This window comes from Ricinus communis, chromosome 7, assembly GCF_019578655.1.
Source record: "Ricinus communis isolate WT05 ecotype wild-type chromosome 7, ASM1957865v1, whole genome shotgun sequence".
In the NCBI taxonomy this organism is placed as follows: domain Eukaryota; kingdom Viridiplantae; phylum Streptophyta; class Magnoliopsida; order Malpighiales; family Euphorbiaceae; genus Ricinus; species Ricinus communis.
Genome location: NC_063262.1, coordinates 5,478,471 through 5,491,347, shown reverse-complemented (window position 1 = coordinate 5,491,347; position 12,877 = coordinate 5,478,471). Strand labels below are relative to the sequence as shown.

General features: G+C 30.6%; 2 protein-coding genes across 2 annotated transcripts; one reads left to right on the top strand and one right to left on the bottom strand.

Moving 5' to 3' along the window:
• Positions 1–6,496: 6,496 nt before the first annotated feature.
• Positions 6,497–8,794, top strand: LOC8259682. The gene is made up of 3 exons (XM_048377157.1): positions 6,497–6,944; positions 7,596–7,934; positions 8,117–8,794. The coding sequence occupies exons 1-3, from the start codon at positions 6,657–6,659 to the stop codon at positions 8,600–8,602; spliced, it is 1,113 nt and encodes a 370-aa protein (XP_048233114.1). The 5' UTR covers positions 6,497–6,656; the 3' UTR covers positions 8,603–8,794.
• Positions 8,795–9,000: 206 nt separating this feature from the next.
• LOC8259404 (L-type lectin-domain containing receptor kinase IX.1) lies at positions 9,001–11,142 on the bottom strand. Its single transcript, XM_002527196.4, has one exon. It carries the CDS (start codon positions 11,105–11,107, stop codon positions 9,068–9,070), a length of 2,040 nt encoding a protein of 679 aa, XP_002527242.2. The 5' UTR covers positions 11,108–11,142; the 3' UTR covers positions 9,001–9,067.
• Between the last annotated feature and the right edge of the window lie 1,735 nt (positions 11,143–12,877).

The window sequence follows — 12,877 nt, the reverse complement described above, 5'->3', positions numbered from 1 at the left end:
TCAGCTGTGGAATAATGGATGCACCACTGAGACCTCTATTAGGAAAAGTGCAATTCTCTGACTCCAGGCTTATTTTATTTATTTAATTCAATGTGGTGCTGAAGACAAACTATAATTTGCTGACATGAAAAGCTTGCAAAAAAAAAAAAACAAACCAACAGATTGATTCACGGACACTATAGAAACGACAATTCCTCCCGTGAGTGGTGACATTTTCAAACTAATGCAAACAATTCTCCTCCCAAACCCAAAGGGTACGTATGCCACGTTTCCTTTTCTCTCTTTCTTTTTTTGGAGGGAAGCCTTTTAGTCTCATGCAGTGCAGTGAGTCAGGTGCTTTTCTTTTTCAATTTTTATTCATAATGATCAGTATTATAATTATTTATATACAAAGTTTATCCTCATTTTGGATTAACAAAATTTAATTGTATTAATATTTTAGTTATCTATTACATTTTCTTATATAATAATTTATTTTACTAAATATTTTTGTTAATAATTAATGTAACCGTTCCATATTGACGGATATAATCGATAAATTAAATAAAAAATTCTTAATCCGCAGACGAATTATAGCTCTTGTAAGACTACTAGAAGCCCCGCAGTCCCGCTAATAAAAGCTGGTTCAAGCTCTTGGAAATCGTTGTTAGTATTAATAAACCAAATTTAAATATGTCAGTATTCGGCTCAATAACTCACAAACTCGCTTGTTTATAAAATTAAAATTCTTTTTACAGACTAACTTGTTAATGAACTTAAAAATAAATTCGTAAAAATATAAAATATATTTTTATAATATATTATTTTATTTTACACATATATTTTTATATTTATTAATTTATACAAACTAGCATATGCTAAGAAATTTGTATTATTATTATTATACTTTATAATTAACTTACATTAAATATCAAATAATAATTGATTTTAATAAACGTAATAAATTATATCATCAGATAGATTAATAAAACTTGAATTCAAGCTAAGTCCAATAAATAAATTCAAAAGTTAAATTTAAAATAAGTTTGAGTTCAATTTGAATCTATTATTTTTATATTTAAATTTAATACGAACTTTTGCAAAATAATTATGAATAAAAATTCAAATTTATTAAGATTTAACTTGATTAGACTCTTTTGCATGCCTATGCAACATGAGCTGATTGTTTTGAACTTTCTTTTACTGAATTAAATACCAATTTAAAACGAAATAGGAACTTGGGCTTAATGAATTTTTTTTTGTTTTAGTACTTGCTATTTAATAGCTTGTATTTGAAATTGTTCATGACTGTAGGAACCTATACTGATCCAAATAAAAATGAAGAATTTATATCTAAAAAATTAAATTATTTTTATACTCACGTCTATAAAAGTTAATAAAAGTACGCTCAAAATATAGCAGTTTAACTTTTATGTCCATCAGCAGAAGAAACACGGGTGTTTTTTCTATTAAAAATCCAATTCAAAAACAAAAAAGATTACCACATAATAAATCGTCGTAGCAAAATGGTGATCCATTGGAACCAACAAGACAATAGCATTAAGTATTGCAGTAGCATAAGAGAATCATCAAAAAAACCAACAACCAGCAACAGAAAGAAGAACTCAAATAGCAACAGAATCACCACTAAGAATATAGTGGAATTTTCTTTTTATGGATTATCAAGTTTATCAAGAAAGTTAATCGAATTTCCAGAATTCAAAGATTTTGTATTAATTTAAATTTTATTGCATTAAAAAATGAATATATTAAATACTTTTTTTAGATTTTAAAAGTTGTAAAAGACTACTATTAGATTTCAAAACTCAATTCTACACAAGATTAAAAAATTAGATCTATTTTGTAAATAATTCAAAAAACAATGAATATAAGTATATTATAAGTATATATCTTTTAAATTTAGAAAAAACTATACTTATATTGTGTGTGCTTAATATATATTGTAAAACTTTTATATATTGACTATTGTATGAATATAAGTATGTAAAAGGAATATATCAATTATATAATATAATAAAAAAATTATTTTATGATATACAACACACAATATATACTAATTAAGTATATAATGAGTTTATTTTAAGTATATGATGTTTTAATTCTTACTAAACTTTCTCCGTTTGGATTTTAAAGTTATTTTTTATATATTGATATGGACACGATATCTTTTATCCTTCACCACAACAAATATTAAAAATAAAATATAGAGTATGTAAACTTTGATGTAACAAGCATTCTCATACCTAAAAACAACACTTTCTAAACTTCATGGAAATATTGTCAAATCAAATCTAAATTAAAACAGAGCAAAGGGTATCGTCAAAATATATTCAATTTAAAGTCAAAGAGACTTATAAACTTAATATATATTATGATCATATTATAAGTATACAATGAGTATCTACTATCATTTTTGAATTCACTAAAACTTATATATTTATTGCACAAGTACTATAAATTTTAAAGAATAATCATTAACCACTCATAATAAATATTAACTAATTATAGAAACTAGTTAGTTACACAAGTTAAATCAAGTCATGAAATTGAAACTAAAAATTGTTGTTATTAAATATCCTTTGCATCAAAGTGCACGCATCTCATGTTTTCATTCCAATATTCATTGTATAAAAAAATATTTTTATCTATATTTATATCAAAAGATATAAAAATTGATTTTAAAAATCTGAATGGAGAAAACTCAATAAGAATTAGTATTATATACCTGAAATAAAGTCATTATATACTCAGTATATACTTTTCACTATATGTTTTAAAAATTATTTTATATTTTTAAAAAATGATATTTTCTATATAATGGATAATTGATGTATTCCTTTCATATATTTATATTATATAATAGTCACACATAATATAAATATCAATCTATTAAATTTTAAAATATATATTTATTATAAACTTGCATACATCCGATGTATACTATTTTTGGATTTTCTGTAAAATAGATCTAAGTTTTTAATTTTTTTGTAGATCTGAGTTTTGAAATTCAATATTAATCTTTTATAGCTTTTAAATACTTACAAAAATCACATAATGTAAATGTTTTTGAAGCATTTTAATAGAACAAAATTTACACTAGTACAAAATCAACTATATATATGTCTCTAATAAAATTGAAGAATTGATGAACTTATCATTAAGTCGTTGATCTTTAATTTTTCTATCTGACGTTGTGGATCTGTGAATTATTGATGAGATGTTAGACTTATTGCAATTTTCTAGAGTTTGGATTAGGATTTGGTTTAGAAAGAAATCTATGAATTTTTATTGTTGTTATATGCCTCCACCATCCATTGCAATAATCAACTAGAGGATATTAAATGATCATAACTTATAATCTGTAATACAAATGAGAGAGATATTTAGGAATTGTTCTTGATGTGTTTAAGTTAGTACTCGTAAGTGCATGAACCGTTCTTATAGTAAGGATAAGTTCACCATGAGGTTGATCTCTCAAGGAACTACGAGACCACTTATTTTAAAGACTAATTATCAACACAAAACAACAAAAGTAAATCTAAACACTCTAAATCAATATTTTTGAGAGAATAATATTCATAAAATAAAGTAATCAAATAATAAATAAATATGCAATGCAATATAAATGCTTATGATTTAAAACTATATGCTAAAGACAATATTTAGTTTAGCCATTTACTTAGTAATCTTCTTGTTTTATTTTAAGCCTAGATCTAATGAATAAGATGATGATGTGCCTTTTCCTTTAGTCACTCAAACTAATGATGCAACTAAAGTTTCTTCTACTAATATAGATTGAAACAAAGTTGGTGTCTCTATTACATTCAACCTAAATATGTTCATAACAATTACTATTGCTAAATTAGTATGATGGTTACCTAACAATAATAATTGAAACTAATAAAGATATGAAGATAAATAAATCATTCATTAAATAAATAAGTAACAAGATTCATACAAAAGTAAAAAGGCTAAACTAAACACTTATAAAATTTAGTCTAACATATTTAACCCCTATAATTATGGTATTAAATAGAAAGACATAAAATAATAAAGTAAAAGCTCCCTCTAGATCTAGTATTTATTCAAGTAGGAAGATAATTTGTCCTCACTCTCCACTTCTTGAAAAGCTTATTAGATCTTAAAAAGAGTAATGAAAACTAAACTAAAGTATTTATGGAAAAATTATAGAAAAAATAAAAATGGACAGACGTAGAGAATAGATAGGAGAAACCTCTTATCCTCCTCCTAGAACTAGGTTTGTGGAAATATATATAGGGATGAGTCATACTCTAAGTAAGTCGTAATCTTGGCTTATATTATCTGAAAATAGACAATTAAACTTAAGTGAGATAAAAATACATATTTTTATCATAGTATATATAAAAATCATATTATTAAAATTCTATAAAACCCTAAATATTTATATATAACTTGGATCAATCAATTTTGAAAGCAAATTAAAAAAAAATGACAATAAAAAAGCGATAGACAAATTTAAAATTGAGGATAAATTGTAAAATCACTTTTAAAAGTAAAAAGAATAAATCTAAAGTTTAAAAAATGTAGAAAAAAATGGATTTAAAAAAATATAATATGAAAGTAAACATTACAAGAAAAAGCATATATGATGTAAATTCTGTAAATAATATCATATTTAAGTAGTGGTTGTTAGATTTGAGGGTGGCCCAAATATATTTTTATTTACATATGTTTCGGGATTCGCGAGGAAACTTCAGTTTTCATTCTGAGTTCTTTAGAAGCTTCGTTGACTGCGGAATGAGACTAGAACTTTCGGCTGGAATATACCTGTTTTCAGAAAAAAAATTTATTTCGTCGCCTGTACTAATATTTCAGGTTTGTTTTGTTTATTTACACTCATATATTCTGAATATTTTTATTTATTTATTTATTATAGCTGCAAAATAAAATAAATTAGAAATTGAAAGCAAATATGTTTGCAAGTCATCAGCAAGTAATAGAAAGAAAGCAATTTATTAACATGAAGAATCAATTCAGGATTATAAAAATCAATCTTGCGACTAACAATCAAATTGAAAGAAAAGATAGTGACTATTATGGATTAATTGGTGACTGGAAATTCTTGGATCATATATTAATTTCTTCTAGACTACGAGAACTTGCACTGAGCTTCCTCTTTCTTGGAGTTGTCTTATGTTTCTACTCAGCTTCGGCAAACTTTGGTACTCTAAGCAGACTCGCTTGTCCTTTAGTACAATCCGATCACTTGACGCATTAGTAAAAAACAATATTTTGTTCAATCTGTGCATTAGGACACGTATACAACATTATCCAATGCAAGTAAACATAAATAATTCTTATTTTCTTAATATTTTAATTATCAGATAAATTCTAAATAATTTAATTATGTGACTTTTTAATATAATTATATATTTTCAAAAAATTTATAAAATTGGTTCAAATTTATATAAAGTAATTTAATATATAACTTTTATATAAGTAAAGGTACCTACCTTCCCACGTAGTAATGATCCATTGTAGCCGGATCATTTTCTTTTTCCTCCCTAAAACGGAAAATAAAAAATAAAATAAAAATAAGAGTACAGTTCTATAAATTATAATAAAATATTGATTCACCTTCGATTTGCAGGTGGAATTATAGAAACTAAGAAAAATATTATTAAAAGATTTAAGGGGGAAGGGAAGAAGATTACACAACTATTATAAAAATAGGCTATTAAAACCAATAATTAATACGACAGAAGGTTAAATTCCTGGTTGATATAAAGAAAAACGACTTTTTCTTTTTCATTTTTATTAAAACTTTATATTTTAATTTATTGTTATTCACTTTTATATCAACGGTAATTTTTTATTTTATATTAATTAATTATAATAAATAAATATTAGTATGTTTTTTAACAGATTTTATGATTCTTTACTGGATTCTCGTTTTATAAGAGTTTTATGAGAGTGTTTCTGTTAGAAACATGATGCAGTTGTTGAGTTTTCCTATTGTTAGAGATATGATGTAGCTGGAAAGTCTCCTTCTATACGAATGGTGGAAAAAAAAAATTTATTCTGAAAATTAAATGATTTGACTCATCAAAAAAAGTTTATCAAGTCGATAAGTGGCATAATACCACCAAATGGAATATTTTTTTTGTAAAATTGCAATGTACTATATCAACACGATTAATAACTGTTAAGAGTAAATTTCTTTCTACATATTTTTTAATGTTTGATATTTATTTTCTATTTTATATTAAAATGTAATCTTCATTAATATATTTTTTCTAAAAATACAATAATTAATAGCTAAATATTGATTGCATGTAATCTAAACCAAATAAAGTTAACTTGGTCAGTCTCAAGAAACAAAATGGAACCGAGTGTAAAACAGTTAGGTAACACTATATGTTGGTGGTTTCAAGAAACGTAGCAACAAAATGGGTCAGTCTCCAAAAATAGTAACTTAATAAACAATGAAATCCATCCATAAAATCATGCCCACAAGACATCTACAAGCAAGGACAACCTTTGGGCAAAAATTCTCAATCTAAATTCAATCTCTGACTCTAAGACTCGTTTTCTTTTTTTTTCATTTCTTTAACCTCTCTAACATTCTTTTTTCCATTCTTTTTCGCTTGCCCTTTTGGGATTATACAACTTTCATGAGGAAACTTTGTCCAAATATTGACAAAGATGATGGCCTTGAGACAGTTCTTGAGGTCCCAATACCAGAAGAAATGTTCACTAGCATGGGGAGCAATGTGACCTTGCGCTGGCATAACATGTTAACATGGATGAGAGCTCAGACTTCTGATAAATGGTCACAGCCAGTGATTGCTGGACGTATTAATGAGCTGCGTTTCCTTCTTTATATGGTTGGATCTCCTCTTATTCCTCTTCAGGTTCAAGTTGGTCATTCTGTTTACAAGCCTGTCAAAGATTGTTCCATTGTAAGGAATTTAACACTCCTTTTTTTTTTTTTTCTCTCTTCCTTTCGGAATTTTTTTTCTAAAATTTATGTCAACAGCACTGAGTTCTCCGCATTTCATTCATTTGATGAATAATGAATATCATAAAAGCTGCAATTTTCTTTCTTCTCCTTCTTTTATTCTTTGTTTTTTTTTTTGGTTGCATATGCCAATTCAATAGCATATATCTGTCCTAACTATGGCCATTTCGATCTGGGATTTTATTATTGCAAATAAAAAGATAAAAATATTCGTATTGAATTTTTCTTAGGTAGTGGTCATTGGGTGTGATTTGATTGGTTTATGCATACTTACATGCCAAATCTTAAAATCATAAAATAAATGGATATTGTGGAAAGTCCAATTTGAGAGTTATTAATTTTCAGGAAATATATTGTAAGATTTTCTCAAATTAGTCCATCATTAATCCACATCTTAATTAAATGTTTTAATTCCATAGAAACAAATAACAAATTATGTTTGAGAAAATGATAGAAGTACTTATTTTGTTTATGTACTTTCAATTTTTTATAGAGCTTGTCTCAAGTCATTTGACAGGCAGAGGGCCTTGTGTTGCAACAGAATTTCAATTTTTTTCCCCTCTTAAGTTCATTAGTTACATTTTTGTTTCAGCAAGCTTCAACAGCCAAATACATAGTGCAACAATATATAGCCGCTACAGGAGGACAACAAGCACTAAATGCAGTGCATAGTATGTGTGTAACAGGTGAGGTGAAAATTAGTGCATCAGAATTTCATCAAGGAGACCAAACTATTAATGTTAAGAGCTCAGAGGAGGCTGGTGGTTTTGTGCTTTGGCAAAAAGATCCTGATCTCTGGATCCTGGAGCTTGTTGTGTCAGGATGCAAAGTCATTTCTGGAAGCAATGGCAAGATCTCTTGGAGGCATTCTTCCAATCAACAAACGCCTATTTCAAAAGGTCCTCCTAGACCTTTGCGTCGTTTCTTGCAGGTATATAAATTTTTTTTTTTTCTGTTCAGCTTTGTTAACACTTAAATCTAGTCTTCAATTTCAAGGATTAGATCGGAAATCAAGTTAAAGTCAAGCATCCTACAATATAATATAATACAACTAAAAGAATCTAAGTTCTCACTAGACTTACATATTGTCTTTGAAATGGTGAATGATGACAGGGTTTGGACCCTAGATCAACAGCAAACTTATTTATAGATGCAACATGCATTGGAGAAAAAATCATAAATGATGAGGATTGCTTTATACTAAAGCTAGAAACAAGCCCAGCAATTCGGGAGGCACAAAGTGGTCCTAACTATGAGATAATTCATCATACAATTTGGGGTTATTTTAGCCAAAGATCAGGCCTTCTGATTCAGTTTGAAGATTCAAGGTTGCTAAGTATGAGAACAAAAGATGATGACGATGTATTCTGGGAGACAAACACAGAATCAGTAATGGAAGATTACAAGTATGTTGATGGAGTGAATATTGCACATAGTGGTAAGACTCGTGTTACTGTGTTTAGATACGGAGAGCAATCTGCTAATCATAAGAGGCAAATGGAGGAGAAATGGAAAATTGAAGATGTAGATTTTAATGTATGGGGTTTGACAAATGAACATTTTCTACCTCCTTCCAGCCTTAAATATGAAAAGATATAGTTTGAACTAGTCAAGTACTTGAGAACGTAAGATCCTGTAGTCTATCTTGAATTTTTTTTGACAATTGTGTAAATAGTAATACTGCTAGCAAATTGCAAGAGAAAAGCACAGATGCATGTTCCTTTTTTCAGCATTAATTTTTTCATTTCATAATCATACCAATCCCAATTCAATGGTATTGCTCCTTTCCAAGCTGTTTTTCTGTACACATACTATTAGAGTTTCTTAATTTGCTAGCTCCAGAAATTATGTTAGTGAAAGATTCCATCCTTTTGATGGTTTGAAATCTTGCATCCTGTATTACGAAATGGGCATTCCATTATTGGGATTATTCAATTGATCATACGACATCGAACTCAACAGTTTGAAATGATTCACTCGTTATAAGCTCAGTAAAGTACTATACAATAAGCATAACATACAATGAGAAGATAATTTCTCAAGCCTGATGCAAACTTAAGAAAATTAGACATCAATTTTCTCTGGTTTCAGAAGAGATTTCGCTGATTCAGCAGACAAGAGTGAGGAATTTGTAGAGCAGCTGGTCCCTGTGTTTGTTAATCCTGAAGATGTGTATGAAAACTTGCACATGTTCATTGGAGGTGCATAGTACATTGGCACCGGTAATTTAGCTGGAAGACTAGGCAATGGAGCTTCAAAATTAAGAACATTAATCACTTGCCGAATAGATGGCCGATGATTAAAATCAGGATGGCAGCACCATAATCCAACAATCATCAAGCATTCCAATTGCCTCTCATCAAATTCTCTACTCAGTCTCTTGTCAACAGCTTCAACAAGTTGCCCTTTCCCATAAAGATCCCATACCCATTCTACTAGCCTTACCTTATCAGGTTCTTGCCTTACATCAACCGGCCTTCTTCCACATGTAATTTCTAGTGCTACAACTCCGAAACTGTAAACATCTGATTCTTTACTAGCTTTTCCTGTGGTCACACATTCAGGGGCTAAATATCCCATTGTGCCAGCCAAAACAGTAGTCTGAGAACCAAGCTCATGATCTACAAGTCTTGCAAGGCCAAAATCGCCAAGCTTGGCGTTGAAATTTGAATCCAACATGACATTGCTAGACTTGATGTCTCTATGCACTACACATTGTTCCCATTCTTCATGGAGATATAACAGAGCAGAGGCCAGTCCAAGAGCTATTTTGTACCTGACAGACCATATTAACATAGTTACTCCTCCAAAGAGACGGGTATCAAGGCTTCCATTAGGCATAAACTCATACACCAGAAGGAATTCATTTCTTTCATGGCACCAACCAATAAGTTGAACCAAATTTCTGTGTCTCAGCCGACTGATAATCTTCACTTCTGATACGTACTCCTTTCTGCCTTGCTTTGATCCTCTTGATACCTTCTTCACCGCGACTTCTGTTTTTGATCCACTCAGCAATCCCTTATAAACGCCTCCAAATCCCCCTTCACCAAGCTTTCCTGCCTCAGAAAAGTTGCTTGTTGCGTGAGTTAGCTCACGGTAAGTGAACCTCTTAGGCCCAGTTCCTTTTTCAAATTCATCATCCATAGACCCATCAACAATTTCTTCCTCATTTCCACCGCCGCTCCGTTTTCTCCAATAGACAAAGCAAAGCACTCCAATCCCAGAAGCCAATAATACTGAACCTGAAGCTAAACCAACAACCAATGATGTTTTGCTTTTGGTTTTCCGATTAATTTCCAAGGTGGAAGTGAAATTCCAGGAAAGAATGTTGTGTATTTCAACCCAAGAACCTGTAGAAGCAGAGAAACCTACTCTAACCCATTCAGGTAAAAAATCCCTCAGATCAATAATATATGAAAGGCTTGAATTACCACTGAATACAGGATTCTTAGCATAAGTTAGAAAGACACTCAAGTTTTTAGTAGTGGAGTTATAACTTATCCAAGCATTTGCGACCGACCCGTTCTTAATGCTGCTTTTCCAAGTGATATTTGTAACGGATATGATTGAGTTAACAATGATTCCTACATGATTATCGCTTGGATCCCATGGATTTTCAAAACTATCAAACTCAACTGCAACAATTTGATTCTCTCTGGAGGCACTGAAAGCAGAATCAGGACTAAAGAGTGCAAGAAAGCCTCCACTTGAATTGTCAGGAATCTGAGAATCAAATGGTGCAATGAAAAAAGAAATACCGTCACCAAACCGATTTTGGTCAATCGCTTTCATCGTGAAGGAGAAGTGGGTAGTGAAATCTGTAAGCTTCCTTGTCTTGACATCCCAAAGCCGCACCGGATTCTTATATGTTGCCCTGCCAACACTACTTCTCAGGTTATCATCTTTTGCATTCCTTGTAAGCTGAAGAACACTTCGCGATGAGAAAGCATCACCCTGAAAGGATATGTCTGCCATATTCGGATCAAAACTAGTAAAATTGAAGGACACTGAGCTTGCAAGAGGTAGTAAGTACAACATAAGGAAAATGGTAATTGCCATGATAAGAGTATGGATTTGTCGAGACTGGAGAAAGCATTGCATGATTATTCAAAAGCATAAGAGTATGGAATATTGAAAGGTAAACTGGGATGGAGAGTTCAGCGAGAGTTAGTTCAACTATATGCTTGTCATAAAATGACACAAATAGTTTCAACAACTGTGCCAAATCTATTGATTTTCTGTTCTGACCTTTCCTGAATTCTACAATAAATTAATCATTGTCTTGTCTAACTGGGATGCTGAGCTCACAAGATATTTTTGGATTTCAGTTTCATGACTCGGTAAACTGAAATTGCTAGTCAATCGATCATCAGCATTTTATCAAGTTCAATGCAAAGATCTTAACCAATTGATGACACTTGACGCAGAAGACTTAGTTTATGCTAAGCCGACCTCTCATGTATGATGTTAAGGATTTATCATACAGTTTATCATTTGGACGGCAAATTGGTTGCTTTACTTTCAGAAATTATGTTCATATGTCTCTTTTGTTTAGTATTTTTGTTTTTCCTGTTCCTCCAAAAAATCAAGCATCAGGTATGTTATTCTAATTGAAGGTGATTGACAAAGCTTAAGACGTTCTTCTTTCTTTCTTACATGTGGACTATAGTGGGCAAAGGACAAATTGATGTAACATTTAAAAATAATGTTTGGAGGTAAAGAAAGGAGGTGTAGAGTGTAGACAAACATAAGAGGTTGTTTTAGTACAGACAAATCAGGAAAGACAAATAGCAGAATGGCGTGTGTTAGGTTGACTAAATAAGAAAAACAAGCATTGCCGGTTGCCTGGCGTTTTGGTTGTTCTCAACTTACTAGGTAACTAACTGTAACTGTATAGAACATCATAGATAGCTTCAATTGATTTCTTCTTCTTTCTAATTTATTTTTACTTTTGATTTACGGGAGTATAATAGATCGTGAACCACATAAAAAGGAATAACCAATCTTTCACATTCGTCATAAAAATAACAGAGGTAGAAACTTAACAAATTTAAGACATTTATTTTCTAAGAACAACCTTCTTACTGTTAGGATTGAAGAAAAGGTGTATAGCGTTTTATTGGTTAGAAGTGAAAGGAGAACATCAGAAACAAAGTATGTAACCCTAATACAAAAGAGAGCTATATATACTCCTACACTAAGAATATAGAAAAGACTAAACTACCCTTACAATATACAAAGAATTACATTATTTAACATCCCCCCTCAAACTCACGAGGCGATGGCAACAAGCATTGAGAGTTTGTCAGACAGAAAACGAAACCGTGAAGCAGTTAAACATTTTGTAAACAAGTCTGCAAGCTGTAAGGAAGAAGAAACAAAAGGCAATGTCAAGGTGCCATTCTGAAGGTGATGACGGGTAATATGACAGTCGATTTCGATATGTTTGGTCCGTTCGTGAAAAATCAAATTGTGAGCAATCTGAATAGCACTCTTATTATCACAATGTAAAGGAGTCGGTTGCCGCAGAAAGACACCCATATCAGTAAGCAACCATCGCAACCAAACTATTTCACAAGTAGTGGAAGCCATAGCGCGATATTCAGCCTCCGTTGAGGATCGAGAAATGATGTCCTGCTTCTTACTTTTCTAAGAGATAAGGAAATCACCTAGAAAAATACAAAATCCAGTAGTCGATTTGCGGTCAGTAGGATCACTGGCCCAATCAGCATCAGAGTAAGCATATAACTCTAATGATGAAGTATATGAAAGTAGAAGAGTCTGAAACTGAGTGCCGCAGAGGTATCTCAAAATGTGAAGAACAACAGCCCAATGAACTTTAGTAGGAGAAGTAACAAACTGACTGACTAT